The sequence below is a fragment of the Parambassis ranga genome, chromosome 24 (assembly GCF_900634625.1).
Source record: "Parambassis ranga chromosome 24, fParRan2.1, whole genome shotgun sequence".
Lineage (NCBI taxonomy): Eukaryota > Metazoa > Chordata > Actinopteri > Ambassidae > Parambassis > Parambassis ranga.
The window spans coordinates 4455535-4473818 of NC_041043.1; the positions used below are offsets into that span (position 1 = coordinate 4455535).

Consider the following 18284-nt stretch of genomic DNA (forward strand, 5'->3'; position numbering starts at 1 on the left):
GTCACGTGTTCTCACTACGGGAACGGGCACAGCCAGCTCGAGAGCGAATGAGAGCGAAGGAGAGAGAGAGAGAGAGAGAGAGGGAGAGGGAGAGAGAGGGAGAGGGGAGAGCAGTACAGAGGTGGTGTGAGTGAGGAAGGGATTGAAGGGAAGAGAGAAAGACATGACAAAAATATCAAAAGGCAGAAAGCACGCCGTACCATGCGAGCTAAACTGGTGACCGATGGGATCGAGGATGTCGGATTAATGGTGACTACCGCAGCCCGTTTTCGCAGAGGAAGCTTCTCTATTGCAACTTGGGCGCAGAGGGTCCGCGGGGAAACATGGCCGAAGGTTATTCTGCAATTATTTTCTATTTTCTGCGCTTAGTTTTTTCCCCCCCTCCACTATCTGTTCACGCGAGAAGGAAGGGGAAGCAAGGTGCACCGTGATTATTGTTCCAAACCTGTAAAAAAAAAAAAAAAAAAGCCGACCCGAGCCGCTCCTGCCGAGCTCCATACACCCAGGAGCATGTTTCGCTGCATTAAGATACATGCATTGTTAGAGCGGTATACGTTACTGTGGCCGCTGGTGGAGCTCGGAGAACCATGTGTACACCTGCCTTTTTTTCTCCTCCTATATAGCCTGCAACTCCACAGCAGGAGCCGAGCCGTGCTGTTAAGATGCACGAGCACAAATCCCTCCACAAGTTCCACGGACTGAGTATGCCTGTGCACGAATCAACTGTCACTGTGCAACTTTTTTTTGGAGACGGAGGGTGGGTGGGTGGAGGGGGGGAGGCTGAATGTCTGCGTGCGTGGATGCACACCAGATCACGGCACCACGCGCTGTGTGTGATGTCGAAAATAGTAGTAGTAATAGTATAGGAAATTTCTACCGGCCCTGAACTTCACATCAGCCTGTATTTGCAAGTGGAGGGGATTCCCCCCCACGCTTCTTCGAGACGGCTTTTACGCAACACGGTGCATTAAACTTATATAAAGCTGTATATGCGCGCAGGAGAGACTGCCCCTGCGTGAGCCTTCAATAAAATGTTCTAACTTATGTTCCAGGAGGGCCGGGTAAAGGTGGCGGAGAAGACCCCGCCAAGTCTACCGAGCAGGAGGACCGGACTCGACCTCAGATCCTGTCGGGATCAGGCTTCTGCAAATGGTTCAACGTCCGGATGGGCTTTGGATTTATCTCAATGACCAACAGCGAAGGGAGCCCCGTCGACCCTCCTCTGGATGTTTTCGTCCACCAAGTAAGTTGATGTGTACAAACACACACACACACACACGCACACACAGAGGAGTACACATCTGTTTTGTGATGGCGTGGTGCGATTTTAAAAGCGTGAAAAGGCAACGAGTGATCCATTAGTTTTATTTCCTTTTGCCAAACAAAATCTTGATACCCGCAGGGCCCCTTTTTATTCCTCCTCAGAGCTCCAGTCGGTAGTTACATTGTATCATCCGGATGTTTTGCATTGCCCAACATGTTACTGTGTAATCACACGTTGTCCACGGGCTTGAAAAAACACGTTAAGTTTCCTCTTTAGGGCACATGCGTCCAGCTTTCCCCTCCCTCGCTTCCCTCCGCACTGTAAAGAGGAGGGAAGAAATGTCGTGTGGCTGTGACACGGTTAGTTTCACACTTGGCCTTAATGGACAGCAGAGCTCGTCTCACATATTCAGCCAGCTAACATGTCGTTTTAAAAAAGTTCACAGTGGCGTGTGTGTGTGTGTGTGCTGGGAAGCTGCTCCATGCTGCAGTGCAGTCGTCTTCAAACACAACATCCTCCAGGCTCCTGGGTCCTGACGTGAGGCCTCGGCTGCATGTTACTGTGCATGCACTTCATTTCACAGAGCTTGTTTTATTCTACAGCAAACAAAGAGCAGTGCCCATTCTCCTTTTTTATGGTTCTATAAAGTGGCTTTAAAATAGTCCACGAGAAAGGACGGAGGATGAGGAGAGGCATTTTTTTTTACCTTTTCATTTGACACCCTCTCCCACAAGTGTCTTTATTGTGGATGTGGTGCTGGGCTGGTAGGAAGTGAGTGTTTAGTGGGGGTCAGATGCTGAATGACAAGCTGCATCCTTTGGTTATTATTATTAGGCTGAATTAGGAATGTTGCAGCGTTGGTTTTAGTGGAACGTAAACACTTCTTTTTAAAACTGGGTGCCAGTCTAAAAATAGAAAGTGGGGCCATGATTTTTGGATGTTTTTCTGTGTATTAAAAGCTATTTTTTTTTCATTTTGTTGTGCACAAGTGGGACAGTTTAAAGTGGTGAATTTGAGTCTTAAATAATGCTGCTGTGTGTGTGATGCTGCATTCACCTTACACTTATTTTTTTAACTGTTCTCAACTTATGATTGATAATTTAAACTCTCTAGTAATATGATAATAAAATATGAATATTTACATTATAGCATTTAAACAATATGTTGACCTTTGCTCTATATATACATATATTTATGTGCATCATCCGGTACGTTTTTTGTTGCGTTTGTTTGATTCACTATTATTTGCAAAAACAAAGCAGAGGCTTTAGAAAGTGCATGGCGGCTGCATTGTGTTATGGGTTTTCTAAATGATGCATCCTTCTACTGAATGGGCTGAGGATGTTCTCATAAAGGGATCAGGCCAGAAAAGAGTGAAGGAAATATCTGAGACTTGAGAGCTGAGCAGAAGTCAAAATAAACAGTGTGTGTCTCAGCAGTTTGTGTCCTGTAGGACATGGACATGGCTGCTGCCACCATATCATACATTTTATCGCTCCACATCTATGACATTGTGTAATAATACTGCACATGTAGTGATAAAACGGTTGCAGTCTGTGTCTTCATGCTACTCTTGGGTGCAGCTAGATGCTAATTCTTCCTGGAATATCGTATGGGTAAATTAACTAGCATACAATGAATCATGCTGTATGTTTACACTGTCCCTCCCATGTGTTTACAGTAAGACGGCTGTCATTTAGCACAAAGGCAAGACAAGCACATTGTCATATTGCATGTAAAACACCCCATTCCTTTGCATGGATCCCCATCAGCCACTCATTATGTCTTCTTCTCCCTTGCTGTCTCTCTGCTAGCAGGCTGAAGCCATTTAGATACACTAATGCTAAAGGAAAGTGTTTTTTTAGAATACTAATATAAAAAAAAATGTAGCAAGCTGTAACTTGCACTAACATATGTGAAATTTAGAATACAAATACATCAGTAGCATGCTAAAGAGGAGGCATAGAACACACTGTACACACTGCTGAAAGGGAGAGTTTGGCTGGGGACAAAAGGTCATGCAATATTTTCTACATTTATGCTACAAGGTTAGCGCTCAGTCAAGGTAAAAGGGAAAAAAAACAGTGGAAAGATTGCAGATTTATTCCTGCACTGACCCTATAGGCAGAGAGAGAGAGAGGCTGAGGTAAGAACGATGGGGAGGGGAAGAGGGAGCATGAGGACAGGAGGAAGGGGGAAGAGAGGAGGAGTTTCCCTAGGAGAGGGAAAGAGGAGGGATGTGGGAAAAATAAGTGTGGGTGAGGGGTGGTGGTGGTGGTGGTGGTGGTGTAGGGATGAGGAGAGAGGGAGCAGAGGTGGGGAGGGGGTGGGGTTGCTAGTAGTAGTCGAGGAGGAAAACATGAGTGAGAGGTTGGAAAAAGACGAGTGAGTGGAGGAGCGGGAGGTTAGAGAGAGGGAGGGTGAGAGTGTGAGTCAGTGTGAGAGGGTCCCCGCCCGACCACGAGTTCTCTTCCTGGGAGGCCTCTTCATCAGGGCTCCTATCTGATCACTTCCTATTTTAGAAGGCGTGAGTGGGAGAGAGTAATTAAGCATCTTCACTTCCTGATACCTCTCTGATTAACCATTCTACACACACACAGTTTCATTATCTGTTTGTCAGCTCCTTCTCTACCTGGACTGTTTTTCAGTGTGTGTGTGTGTGTTCCTGCTGGGACATGGGGGGTGTTCTCTCCTCAGGCATTCTTTAAAGAGAGGAATTTCTTTAAAGACAAAAAGGCAGGAGGGTTGGGTGGGGTGAAGGGGTGTGTGGCGGTGAGGTGGGGGGCTGCTTGCCCTTTGTCGGTAATCAGTTTGAAATGTTGAACAGTTTGCTGCTGCTATTCTCCTGAAACCCCCAGAGTGTGTGTTCAATTTATGGAGCCCCTGTAAGTGAGTGAGTGTGTGTGTGTGCGCACGGTTCTTACTTTCTACTTTTAACCACCAGGTTGTCGAAGTGTACATGTGAACCGTTGTAAGATGTTTTAGATTTTGAGTGTGCGTGTGTGCACGCTCGAGAGAGTGTGTGTGTTTTGTGTAGTGAGGTTAAAGTGGGCCCCTAGTGAGATTAACCTCTGGTCCGTGTCACCGTTTGGCATGCAGGCCCCACCCATCTCTGCCTCCAGATAGCCAGTATCAGGCTTTGTGTCTCCTGCAGCCACACTAACCACAACCCCCTCCTCCTCCTTCTCCTCCACACACACACACACCACCACCACCACCACCGCCACCACCACCCTTCTCTTCTGTACATCAAAAAAAAAAAAAGCAAGAGAAGAAGAAAGACGAGTCATGTGATTTCCTTTTGAGGAGCTGGCCACATACAGCGGAGATGATTGGTAATTGGAAAGGTGGTGGAGTAGAAAGCAGAGCAGGGCTACAAACAAGGCACAGTTCACTTAAAACACAAAGACAGCGGCCGAGCTGCTCATGTGGCTAAAAGTTGATTGTTAAGTGTGTTTACACCTCTGACATTAGATTGGTCTAAATTTAAACACAAGCATAAGCACATAGGAAGATGGAGATTTTTTCCCCCTGCAGGTATAGATATGATACAATTCTGTGTGGTGTAATTTTTCACAGATAAAACATGATTGTCCTTCATTTATAAGACGCATTTAATTATTTTCAATTTTCACTTTTTGTCCCAAAAAATATGCAACAAAAATATTCCATATTTTTCAAAAAAAATATCATGTCCAGCATTTACTTTGCTTATGTATGACACATTAAATCCTCACACATCAGAAGCAAAATTTTTTTGAGGTAATACCGGAAATAAGATCTGACTAATTAGCCAATCTTTAAAAGAAAAAGAACAACATGCATTCATAGGGACCAAAGGAGACAAGTCAAGCGTGTATAAAATGAGTTCTTTGTGTCTAAAATACACAAGTAATGGATTCAAAATTCAGTCTGAAATGTCATAGAAAAATGTAAATATATATTTATAACCCTCTTGACATCTGCACTGCAAAGACTGGAATAAAAGAAGACATCTACAGATTAGATTATTTTGTGGTGACATAAATGTCTGAATCTACTCCTCACCACATTAACCACATGTTTATCCGTGTTATCAAAGTCATCACCAAGCAAATCGCAGCTAATAAGCATCATCACACTTGACATTTATCACGAGCGTTCTCATTTGTGGGCTGCTGCCTTTAAGCACCAAAACAAACAGATAATAAAACTGTAGCTGCTTTTATGCTTCTGCAAATATAATCATATGTAACAAAAGAAATGTGTTTTTTAAAATAACTAAATATTGTACAAGTTATGACTGAGTAATCTAAACATATATATATATATGTGTGTGTGTGTGTGTGTGTATACTATTAAAATATATCTCTGCTGTTATTGGTTTGTTTAGGGAAAGTGTCCCTTCTTGAGTATGTTTGGAACAACACAATCATTTCTGTAAGAAAAAAGAAAAAGAGAAAAGAGTCGTGCTTTGTAGTGGTGTTTCTATTTTGAATGGGCACAGTTATTAGGCTGTGTGTTTTATCACCAGTCACCTCAGTGAGGTTCATTTCCCCTCTCGTGCTGATAAATGTAGCAAGATGATCTAGTGCTTCCTCCCACAGATCAAATATTTGCCCCAGTCATAATCGGGGGTGTTGGATGTTGTTAATTTGAGGCAGGGGAAACATGAAGGCTTTTAAGTGTTTGATGGGGGTTGGGCAGGGTTCAAGGGTCAGGGCTGCTAATGACAACGTGCTGAGGAGGGCTGGAGCGTCAGCGTCATAAGAGCGGCTCTGTTGGTGGTTTTCACTGGCATGTTTGTGTGTGTGTGTTTTCTCTCCTTCCTTCAGCTCTCTCTTGCTCTCTCTCTCTCTCTCGCTCCTTCTCTCTCCTCTTTCTTCTTTAGTTTATATACGTCCTGTTGGGTTATGTCCATCTGAGCTGATCTGGACCAGCTTTGACCACTTAGCATTTCCTGTGTATAAAAAGCTACTTAATGGCACCACGCCACATGGTGACCACCATCTCCCTCACTCTCACCTCTACACACACCCTTTTTTTTCCTCTTAATACTAGCACACAATCTGTGCGGGCCACCTCTGATTTAAAGCATCCCATAATTAGCCATTCCATAGCTGGTGGTCGCCACGGTGAGAGGCTGGAGGAGGATGGTGGGTCTCTGCTTCCCCATCCCCTCACATTACGGCTTCCTGTATTGATTGCTGGGCCTGGTGATGACGAGGGCCGGCTGATGAAAAGGAGGGCTATTTCTATCCAGGATGTCAGAGTCTGTATTGATCGCTGGCTCCTTCCTACACACACACACACACAGCCACACACATGTACTATAGAAAGATATTTATTACGTATAAGGAAGCGTGTAAGCATAATCAAGCCCCTTTTAGTGTATGTTGGTATCCGTTTTGTTGGATCAGTTTCTTCAGATCGTAGGATGACAGTGAGGTAAAGTGCCGGTGTGGTCTTCCAGTCAGCCAGGGGGTGGTGCTGGGATGGTTATACTACTGACCCCAGGATTTCTTCTGGTGACCTGAGGGGTTCCTGATCAAATGTGGGTTTTGTTCCTGGCCTCCCCCCACCAAGTCCAGCCACTGATCAGGAGTTGCTCCTCCATTGGAGCTGAACAGAATGCGCTGGAGGCATTTCCATGAACCCCTCCTCTTCTTCTTGTTCCTCCAGATTCCCTCCCTTATCCACCTCCCTGTGCTAGGCCACGCCCCCATTTTGTCTTCTTTCCCTCTCTCTCTCTTATGTTCTCCTTGGCGTTCTCTTATTCTCTCTCCCTGGCCGTGCCCTTTTCTGACCTCTTTGCGTAAACTGAAACGGGTCAGGACACCCGCCAGGTCACTTGAGAGGAGGGGACTCGGGTTACAGGTTCTGATTTGTGTTTTTTTTTTTTTCACGCACTGACATTAGCCTTGACACATACAAACACACACACACATAAATCCACATGCTGCATTTTATTACGTAATTGTGAAGACTGAGCTGTGCATGCTTCAGGACTCATGCGAGACCAGAATATGAGCATGATACCACTTCCTATATGAAGGAGGTGTGTGTGTGTGTTTTCCTGCGTTTCTGCAGAACAAAAGGGGTTGTGTGGTTTCCTCACTAGTGCATTGTGGGAATTCAGGGGTTTGAAGAGGGGGTAGAATGCCGAGTCAAACCGACTCAACTTTGACCCGGAGAGACGAGCTGCTTGTGGACTGAAGACAGGAGAGGAAGAGGAAGGGCTCGTGTGCCACAGTGTGGACACCAGTCGATGATTATTCATCATTATTCAGAATACATTGTGTTTTTGTTTGCTTCCTATTGATTTATGCTAAAAGAATGCCTTTCAGTCATTTGGATGGTCTAATGATGGCAATCATGAAATCAATTGGTGTTTTAATTTAAATGACTACCTTTGTTGTTTATTTAAATATATATATAGAAGCTCTGGTGCATAAATAATGATCATAAATAAATATTATTGAGTCTTAGAATCAGTTGTTTTTGCAGCACAGCCATTTGTGATTAATCATTATTGGCTGCTTAGCTTGTGGCTCACCTCAGTGTGTTTTCTTACCCCCCTCTCTCTCTCTCTCTCTCTCTTGTGTGTGTGGTGCACAGTCTTTCCTTTCACTCATTTCCATTCCCTGAGCCTCATCCATTCCTCAAAGCCAAATCCAATACATGAATACCCAAAATGGATGAGGCTCCATCAGCAATCGACAAGGAGCAAAGCGGCGTTGGTGCAGTAGCTGCAGAAAAGGAGAAAGATATGAGAGGACGAATAAATGAATTTCAAATTATTCACGTGTGTTTAACAGCCGTGATTTCCCCTTTTATCTCATATGTGGCTGTGAGTGTATATATATATATATATATATATATATATATATATATATATATATATATATATATATATATATATATATATATATATATATATATATATATGTTTTTAAACATAAAATTGATTTTTATTGTTTATCAAATTTTTCACAGTTAAAGCCCAGTTTACCTGTGTGCACTGTTTGAAGTAAAACTGTGTATAACTAGTTGATTTGAGATTAAGTGGTGATGCTCAGTAGTGTGTAAATAATTTGTCAGTCTCTATATTTAAAGGATTGTTTTTCTATTTTTCTTTATGTATTTTGTTTATTTTGTGGCAGCATTTTGAAAAAAAAGTTTTGTATGAAGTTTGTCTTGATAAATTACACGTTCAATTTTAAAGATAAAAAACTAAGTAAGTGAAAAGTTTGTTAATTTAAAACTAAATTTATTGAATTAAAGGTTGGAAAATAATTTTTAGAATGAGTACTTTAGAAATGCTTTGTGTAAAAATCTTTTCCATAATTGTTGTTAATATCATTTGGAATAATTTGTTACTGAGAAAAAAGATCCAATTTAGTGTTAAATCCTTATTTTTATATTTTACAATATAACAAAAATGTAAAAATTGCTTTTGTAATTAAATAAAAAAAGATATGAATGTTAATGAAGTTATGCATGAAAGAGGGTTAGGATACATTATTTTAACCTTATTCTCAGTGGATTCATTTCTTAGTCGTGCAGTTTTAAACGTCCACTCTTATTTAATCTGTTTTATCTCGATCACACTCTTTAATCTTCGTTGTCGCACAATTGTGCAGATTTTCATCAGTGCTGTGAATTCACTTTCTTTTTTTTGTAATGCATTTCCACATCCTCTGTCACTTCACCTCAGAGTGTTGTATACGTTCCTACTTTACTGTAAAATACATTGATTTATACCTGAACCGCCTATAGAGCACCTTTAGCTTCCTGTAACTGCAGTCGTTACAGGAAAAAACAGAACTGCAGCTGTGCATGTTTTCTCTCTTTCCTCTTGATTCTTTCTGATCATTTGTTCCTTTCTCTTCCTCTATCTCCTACACATATGTCTCTGCGTGTTATTTATAGGGCTGGATGTATAGTAGGTAGTAGGTTTTCTCTGCACATTGCGTGCCCGTGTGGGCGTGTGTGTTTACCTACGCCGAGATCTGCAGGGGCTCACTGCGATTCATGAAGGTCATAGATACAGGGGCCTATCGGCCGTCCGTTCTGTGCCATCAACAAGACATAAATCATTGTCCAGTGGTTATGTAGTAACTAAATCAATAATTCCGATCATGTAGATAAGATGGATGGTGGATGTTTTGAGAGAAAATGATTGTATGGGTGTAACACTCCTGTCTTTTTTTTTGCCATGCAAAAAGCAAGAATAGGAAGTGGTGTCTCTGCAAAAAGTAGATAAAGAGTGTATAACCAAGGACACAGTGTGTGTGAGATAAGTCTGTGCACAAACTGTCATGGCAGTTGGTGCCAACCACACACAATCCACGTTTTTAAATGAGGTCTTTGTCTTTCAATGCTCATTGTGTTCTACTGGATGTACAACTTCCCAGTGTTACTAGGTGTCGATTGGTTTCTGGATGCAGATCGGAGAGGTGCTTGTTTGTTCACCGAGCCGTTCAGAACTTACACTTTAATTTCACACTGATGGGTGTGGACTTAATAATAATGTGAGCAGAGTGAAAGTTGATTATATTGAGTCTTTTAAATGGAATTTACATTTTCATTCCTTCTATTTCATGCTGAACACTGTTAAGTGTAGCAACCTCTGTGGGTTTATCATCCAAGGTCAAATACAAATTACAGCCTCATATCACCGTGATATAAAGCCTTTAAAATGACACATTGGATGCTATTACAATTATTAAACATTATTCAAGGATTCAAAGAAGTGGATGTTTTTATAACGCTGTGGACATGAGTTTGTGTTTTGTCAGATATACTGTAAATTATATGCTGTTAGCCCCACGTGTTGTTTTTTAGAGCAATTTTAGGAAGCATGAGCACCAACTGAACAACATGCTGTGCAACTTAAATACAGACCCATGTGTATTACACTGAGCTAAAAGCATCTGCCACTGTTAAATGGATAATTGCTTTCCCTCCTCCTCCTCCTCTTCCCAACAGAGTAAACTGGTGATGGAGGGTTTCCGCAGCTTAAAGGAGGGTGAGCAGGTGGAGTTCACCTATAAGAAGTCCTCCAAGGGCCTGGAGTCCCTGCGGGTGACCGGACCTGGTGGGGGACCCTGTGCAGGCAGTGAAAGGAGACCCAAAGGGAAGGTCCCACTTCAGAAACGCAAACCAAAGGGAGACCGGTGAGTGACCGAGCATTCAGAAAGCAAGAGCTGCACGGCAGTAAAAAAAAGAAGCATGTCTTAAACATCTCACCGCAGCCAGCTATTTCTGAGTGGGCTGAGATTATAGATTAAATCTATTCAATCTGCCTGAGTACATGCCTGTTGCCATGGTTATTGTGCGCCATAATAAGGAATTGAATAAGGCACTTTGGCTGCCATTGCCGCTCTTTTAAATCAATTTGCCAGCTTTTACATTAGAGACAGTATTAGCACTGGGGTGGATTGGACTTATATGCATCTCAATGCGGCAGTAGCTCAATCAATTGTTGCTTTGCTAAAATCTGTCAGGGGGGAGCCATATGGAGCTCCTTGCTGGTTTAAGCAGAGGAGGCTGCGATGCTGCCTGTACCTCCTACTGAACGAGAGAGCCTTCATTTGATGTGCAGCAAACCCTGCCAGGTAGAGCCGAGGGAAACGCTGCATATGTTGTGCTGCATCACATGACTCTAAGGCTACATTTACAGTATGGTGCTCTTTAGCTGCATCACAAGTGGCCGTCCATTCTTTAAGTATGGAAGAAAAGCTTTTGTTAGAAAGAAGGAAACAGTATCTGAGAGAGAGAGGCTCCCTGATTGGTTTACACAGCTGAATAATTCAGTTTATTTGGGATAATTGATCCAGTGTTAGGTCAAGTGTCTACCTTCTGCTAAGGTGGTGGCGAGGCGGTATTGGATTTAGATGATGGCAGGTAGATGTCTGTGATGTCATCCGTCTTTGTGAGCGCACTCAGTGTGAGCAGCTCCTGCTCTGACCCCTGCTGGTCACTCTGTTATGCAACAAGCCGGTCCATTCTTTAAACTGGAGCTCCTCAGATAACCGCTCTGTCAAAGGGCTCACATACTCAATGGTGTCAACACTTTGGAGGTTATGGAAATAATAATAATGGAGAAATTAATTAATTATAAGAGCAGTGCATTTTGGGGAAAAGTAGGTCTTTAAAAATTGCTTAATGTTCTTGATAGATCATGATTTTGTTGATCAAGAATACTGAATAAAAATTCCTCTGCAGCATATTGTTCTTCAGGTATTTGGGCTGGCTTCCATTTTCTTAACATACTGTACAATGTGTAGTTCATTAATAAAGGCATGTTATTACTAAATAACATGTTTATAAACCGTTTTAATTACATGTTTGATTAATATTTTAAAAGCTTTAGATGTCATGTAAAGCCGAAGCTTAGGATTTCATTGGTTTTAAATGTGTAATCTGTCATATTGGTTGAAGTCTGTGAATCAAATCAGAAAGTCTCTATTTTATCTGACGTGAAATGTTTAAATGATCTCATACTACAGAAAGCATTTTTCAACTTTAAAACCTCCACAGTGAATGATGCTATTCATATATAAATAGAATTGTGTAAGAAGAGTAGTGAATTAATTCATTTAAGCTCAAGGTTATGAGGATAATAATTTCATGTTTCAACCTGCCTTTATGTCTTCATTATTTATTTTACAGGTTTATCAAACACATTTAATGTCTTTAAAAAAATATATTTTGAAAGTATAATCTTGATTTATGTGAATCATGGACCATTAAATGTATTAGTTATTTTTTTTAAATTAGGGTTAAAGACTGAATGATACATACATGTATCATGTTTAAAAATATTTTTCTAAACATTTGAATAAAAAGTGGTGTGTTATACACACAAGCATAATAACAATATAAAAATCAACATCAAAGGAATGCAGTATTTGTTGGCTTTTTAAGCTTTGGTCAGCTGTGAAACCTGCACAGTGACTTTATTTTAATGCCATCCAGGCTTTAAAAATGTGACAAGTAGAGGAAAAAAAGGTTAGCGCCGAAGCCCCTGATGGCATGTGACAGGCTGGAATCTGTGTCAGCGCTGCCTTCACATTTTTCACTGCTGCTCTTTCAGCACTCTGCCCTGTGTTTCCTGTCAAAGTTAATAACACAGTGCAGGTTGGCATGCCACAGAATGCCACCAGCGCATGAGCCACAGCCATGTCGTATGCCACACCCCCATCTAGTGGTGAATAGTGGTTGGAGCGCCTATTTAAAATGGTGATGTTACATGGGAACAATATGGAAATAATATGATGGGATTTGTGTGTTTTTATGCTTCATCCTGTGTATTCCCTCTTTCTGTCCAGCTGTTATAACTGTGGAGGTCTGGATCACCATGCCAAGGAGTGTGGCCTGCCCCCCCAGCCAAAGAAATGCCACTACTGCCAGAGCATCACGCACATGGTGGCTCAGTGTCCCCACAAGGTGCTGGTGCCCGCCACAGGCTCTCAGGACCAACATGCGTCTACCTCGGCCTCCGGCCCGGGCACCGGGCCCTACCTCTGCCTCCCAGAGGAGGAGGAGCGCTCCGGCTCGTCTCCCCTGGAGGGCTCCTCCTCTTCCCCCGAGGAGCCCCACACACACCGCGGCTCCCGGACCCAGAGGTGGAGGAAATCTTGAAAATAGTCCATAGAGGGGGGTGAACCTTTCACCGCTAACCTCTGACCCTCATATCTCCCTTCAATCAAGGTCACCTGAAGCCCCCCCCCCCACCCCCTTCATCTACCTCACACCTGTGAAAAAAAAAATAGGAGGTCTTTATTTCTTTACTTTTATTTTATTTTCATTATTTTAAGTTTTCTAACCAGCGCAGCTATGGCAACGATCAACGGGGTACGGACGTGCATGAATGTGTGTGACTGACTTGCAGTCATCAGGTGCAGCTATGGCAACCACCAACCGCTGGAATGGTGACTGGAGGGAAGGACTGTTTCTCTCGTTTCAATCTGTGCAGCTCGAGAGTGAAACAACGTGGTATGAGTCTGAGCGTCAGCCGTTTTTTTCAACGCTCTACCCATCGCAGATTAAAAAAGGCACAAGTTTATAACCAGTATAGGCCTGATCATTCCTGAAAGAAACATGCATCCTTTTAGCACACATGGTAGCTCACCTTTAAGAAATAGACCCTCTACATGATAATCCAGACTCATAGGACTGTTAGCTCAGCTTCTAAAGATCTTTATGGATTCCAGAGGGAATGTTTTTTTAAAAATAATAATAAAAAAAAGACAGCAAGCTGCTACAATACACTCAAGCACTCAGTACATACCTCTAACAGGAAATAGACCGGACCAACTGATTGTCAAAGTGCAAAAGAAAACAAGGAAGTGTGTGTGTGTCTGTAAATGTGTGTGTGTGTGTGTGTGTTCTACATGCTCTGAACAAAAGCAGACTGGAGCACCTCCTCTTCAGGTGTGAGTCGACACTATTAATCCTTCTGTTTCCTATGATCATTAGATAGACGCTCGTATATAATCCACCTAGATTAGATTCAAAGTAATGACTCGATCGTTTAGACTTCCTCTTTGGTTGTTGCATAAATTAATTGAGAGTAACATTACAGTTTATAAATCATAGTATAAGTCATTAATATATATGTAAAGTCACAAGATATAATTGAAATTCTATTCTAGCTTTTAAGTAATTGCATATATAAGGAATTAGCTCTCACATAGCCCAGATTATTGCATGGGATACTTTGTGTGTGTGAAAACTCCCTCTCTCTATTTAACAGTTTTCATCCACGACAAATCAAACTGACTTTTTCAGTCTTTCTCCATCATCACCTCTGAACAGCACAAAGACTCGCCTCCTTGTTAAAGGTGCAGTGTCGGACCATTACAGTATCATCACAGCTGCTTTTACTCACCTATGATACCTCACTTGATTCCTCCTTTTTGAAAAATGAATGTGGAGCTCTCCCAGCTGTGTTTCAGTACAGTATGATCACCTGTTCCTCCTCCATCTGTGCCTACCTTTTGTTAGTTCAGCACCGGCCGGGTAACTGCTCGCTCCACCTCCTCCTCCTCCTCCTCCTATTCTTTAGGGACGAAGGGCGATGTCACCGCCGCCACGGCTGCTGCTGCTGCTGCTTCAGACTCAGACTGAAAAAGGGAGAGAGAGGGAGAGATAGATGTATTAGAGAGAGAGTGAGATAAACAGTGCTGCTTTTGGTACAACTTGAATCCCAAGCATGGCTTTAGTGGCACTTACCTGTGACCTAACAACTCTTCTCTGACCATACTGAATGTGTAAAGAGCTTATCTGAAGCCGACTCCTCACAGAATCCACGTCGGGTTGCTTTGGAGTCGTATCTTAATGTTCTGACAAATCAAATAACTTTTATGGTTATATCAAACTAGCTTGTGTGTCTTTTTTGAAAAAAAAGCTCTAAGTAGACAACCAACTCTTTCTATACCAAAGAGTTTGGCTTTATTTTTTGAAGGCAGTTAAGACTGGCTGAAGTTGCTATCCTCACTCTTTCAGAATAAGAGGCACTTATTACTCAAAGGGCACCAGAGCAGTTGTTTGTTTTTTTTTTTTTTTTACATGTACAGCTTTTTGAATGTGTGCGTGCGTTTAAAAAAATCAAATCTCAACAATGCAGCATGACAGGAAGTGAACGACCAAACCACAGAAGGAGCACAGCCTTTGCTCAGATCTCTATGGAAAACAACATCTTTTTTGTATGATGTATTTTTACATTTTTACACACAATTCCTCTCAGGATGATGAACTGTTCTCAGGGAATTAACCAAAAAAAAAAAAAGAAAAAGAAAAGAAACAAAGTGTATTTTATTCTTTTGGGAATCATCCACTGACTGACTCAACAAACTCTGACTGCTAAGCAATGTTGATGTATGTAACCGACTCATGTACTGATATTAGCAACTACCTCTTGAGTTATACATAGTTGTGCATTTCATTTTGTTTGTATATGTTTTTTTTTGATGAGCTTGTATGATTAACTTTAGGTTATACTGAGGTGTTGTGTGAGAAGTTCCCTAGTGTTGCCACAGACTTCCTGGTCTTCCTTTCCAGTTTTTAATGAGTTAATTTTTTTTTTCAGTATTTAGCAAAAACTCTTTTTTTTGTTGTTTTGTTTGTTTTTTTTGTTTACAGCAAAAGCCTACCTCATACACACTGTTCCTCCACAAACTCCTTACCTCCTCCCAGGCCCTCTACCTCCTCCATGCAGTTGTTTGTTAATGAAATTGCCACTTGTCGCACTAGAGTCACAACATTTTTGTTTTATTTTTTTTTCATTTTTCCTCCAACAAATCAGCCCTGAAGTGGCTCCTTTTTTTATTATTTTTACTCGTGGCTCCAAATATGTCTTACAATCAGAAGCTTTTTATTGGAAGCTTTTCAAAACGGGCGTGTTCGTCTCACACATCCAGGGTGAAGTTTCTCTGCCAGCTCCGTGTTACACTGTCAGTAAACACTCATCGAGTGGCTGCAGACAGCCAGTGAGTTTACCTCAGTTTATTAGGCTAGCTGTGTTGAATATGAATATTTTATGGTCAGTGTGAACACATTTTTAATACACACACAGATGCTGTTGTGTTTAGTTTGTAATCATAACCGTTTTTGTAACCACTTGATTGGCTAAGAAAAGGATTGTACTCAACAAGGAGTGCCTATATACTATCTGTGTGTTTTATCTGCCTCACCTGTTACCAAATAGACTGATCTGTTGGTATAATGGCTTTTTATTTAAAAGAACAGCCTCAGATAATCAGAAATGGGTGTGTTTTGGAGATAAAGCCCCTTCTCGTTGCAATCTACATCTGTAGTTTAGAGTGGCATTGTTAACATGAATCAGTAGATTTTTGTACTAATGGTGATGTTTATGAAGAAAATTATCAGTACTTATCAGAGATTAAAGTTTGGCATGTGACTGCAGCTGGGCCTACACCAAACAGAAGACTTACTAATGCCAGTTATGAACAAAATACATGACCGTGGAAAAAATATAGTGTTATTATTCTTGTTATTAGCTTTATATTTTCTTCCAATCAATGTAACTACTGATTGATCTCTTGTTTATTGTTCAGTATTTGACACAGCCAAGAAAACCTTTTTATACAAGAGACAACAGAGTCTCCCTGAGGTTGTAACAATCACACCTTATCAGTGATGTTTGTCACAGGTAGGACATCTGGCTGGTGTAACGGTGTATATTGTTCCACTCGTCCTCAGATTTGGATCATGTAAAGATGCAGAGAGTTCAGTTCCCTTCCTGTGAGGGAACATGATATCAGATCTGCTGCCCCAGAATATATATAAGTGGAGTCAGATCTGAATTATTCCAATTTAATCTGACATGTAAATCTTGAGTGTGCATTCTGTCCCAAGGCGCCACACAGTGGTGGTAATGAAGAAATGTAAAGTGACTTAAAGAGTAATTCACCTGCTGTGTGGCCACAGGGACAGCTGGATCAGGCTGATGAATATGTATCATCTTTGAGATTAATCTAAATACATTGTCTCCCTTGTTGTTAATATTTTGCCCTGCTGAGCTGCAGGAGCTGAGAGGATAGTTCATGCATTTTGTTTGCTTGTTTGGCCTCGTGCTGGAAAATAATGTTTCTACACAACAATATTGGACTCTTTTACTGCAGTCTGAAAGGGACTGAACGATTTGTTTTTAAAAGTGTATAAGTGACACTTGGTGGAGAGTTGTTGAGATGAAAAATAGCTAGCAATAAAAAAATAGCTAAGCCGAGCTAAAACCTGGCATTTAAGTCTTTCCCAAATGTTTAAAATGATTTAAAATAATATTAAACCTTCTCTCAAGCTAAAGGGAAGACTAGGCTTTAGCTCTGTAGCTACTTTAAAAAGAAACAGGAACATTGTATAGAGATATATGAGGCTGAAATGACAGACAAAAAGCAGAATCATCCTTGAAAGCTGCTGCAGACAGACAGGATGCACGATGCCATGACACCTGGCAGGTAGGCCTCAGCCGGCAGCCTCACTGCTCTCACACGTGGCCGCAGACAGACTGAAATCCACATACCTCAACCGCTGCCTCTGACAGCTGCTCTGTGCTTTGCCTTGACTGGAGAAACAATGTGCTGTAGGGGACGGCCATTTATGATGTTTATTTTTTTAAAACTGAACTGTATCACGTCAGATTCATATTGTGTTTATGTACATGAAGTTATACTGGAACATTGGACCTCTTAAGGACCTAGAAATCCAACCAAGGCAGTTTAAAGTGCAGACACCTTCCTGTTTGTTTTATCTTTTTACTCTTGACGTTGTGGCCAGACCGAGTCTTCTGTGCTCTCTCTTTCTCTGGAGTATAGAGCCAAGCACTGATTGCTTTTGAATGGGGAAATGTTCTTCTATGTGCATATCACTCATTATTTTAGCCCCAGTATAAAAGTGTACTGCCTTTTTTTATTTCTGTGAATCTTGGATTGGATTTTTAATGTCTTAAATGTTTCACTTGATTGGAAAATAAACCTATTATATTGGCATTAAACTATGTATGATTACTAGATATTGACTTTGGTGCTCTTATATGCAGAATTCATCCTCACACACACACACACACACACAAATTATTTTTAGCCATGTAACCCTTCTTTCTTACTCATGGTGAATTCCCCAAAATAAAGCATTAACAGAGAATTCCATTTCATTTAAAAATTAATCATTCATAGTCAACATCATGTTTAGAAAAAATAAATTATTAAATGCAGCTAATAAGCCTCTGCACTGCATATTTTACTTCTCTTTTCTGTTTCTCTAGTCAGTCCTTTATTGTTCTTCAGATGTCTGATCGTAGAAAATGTAACATCATTTAAACTACAAGTTACTAAAACTGGGAGGAAGTGATGACAAACCAGGTTGAATGTTGAAGGAAAATGTTTCTTTTTTCCCTGTCTGTTCCTCTCCTTCTCCACAAGGGGGCAACCTTGTGCCGCTGCATCACCTTTTCCCCTCAGGCTTGTGAAGGACAGCCAAAGCAGATTAATCACCTCAACACATCTGACTCACC

The 18284-nt window shown here is 41.3% G+C and overlaps 1 protein-coding gene across 2 annotated transcripts; it reads left to right on the forward strand.

The window, feature by feature from the left end:
• The first annotated feature begins 183 nt into the window (after positions 1–183).
• lin28b (lin-28 homolog B (C. elegans)) lies at positions 184–13559 on the forward strand. Of its 2 annotated transcripts, none has more exons than XM_028397595.1 (4): positions 184–333; positions 1053–1243; positions 10235–10422; positions 12580–13559. In XM_028397595.1, exons 1-4 carry the CDS (start codon positions 324–326, stop codon positions 12890–12892), a joined length of 702 nt encoding a protein of 233 aa, XP_028253396.1. In that variant the 5' UTR covers positions 184–323; the 3' UTR covers positions 12893–13559. The 2 variants fall into 2 exon arrangements, with proteins under 2 accessions (XP_028253396.1, XP_028253397.1); XM_028397596.1 differs by lacking the exon at positions 184–333 and adding an exon at positions 950–962.
• The last annotated feature ends 4725 nt before the right edge of the window (positions 13560–18284 follow it).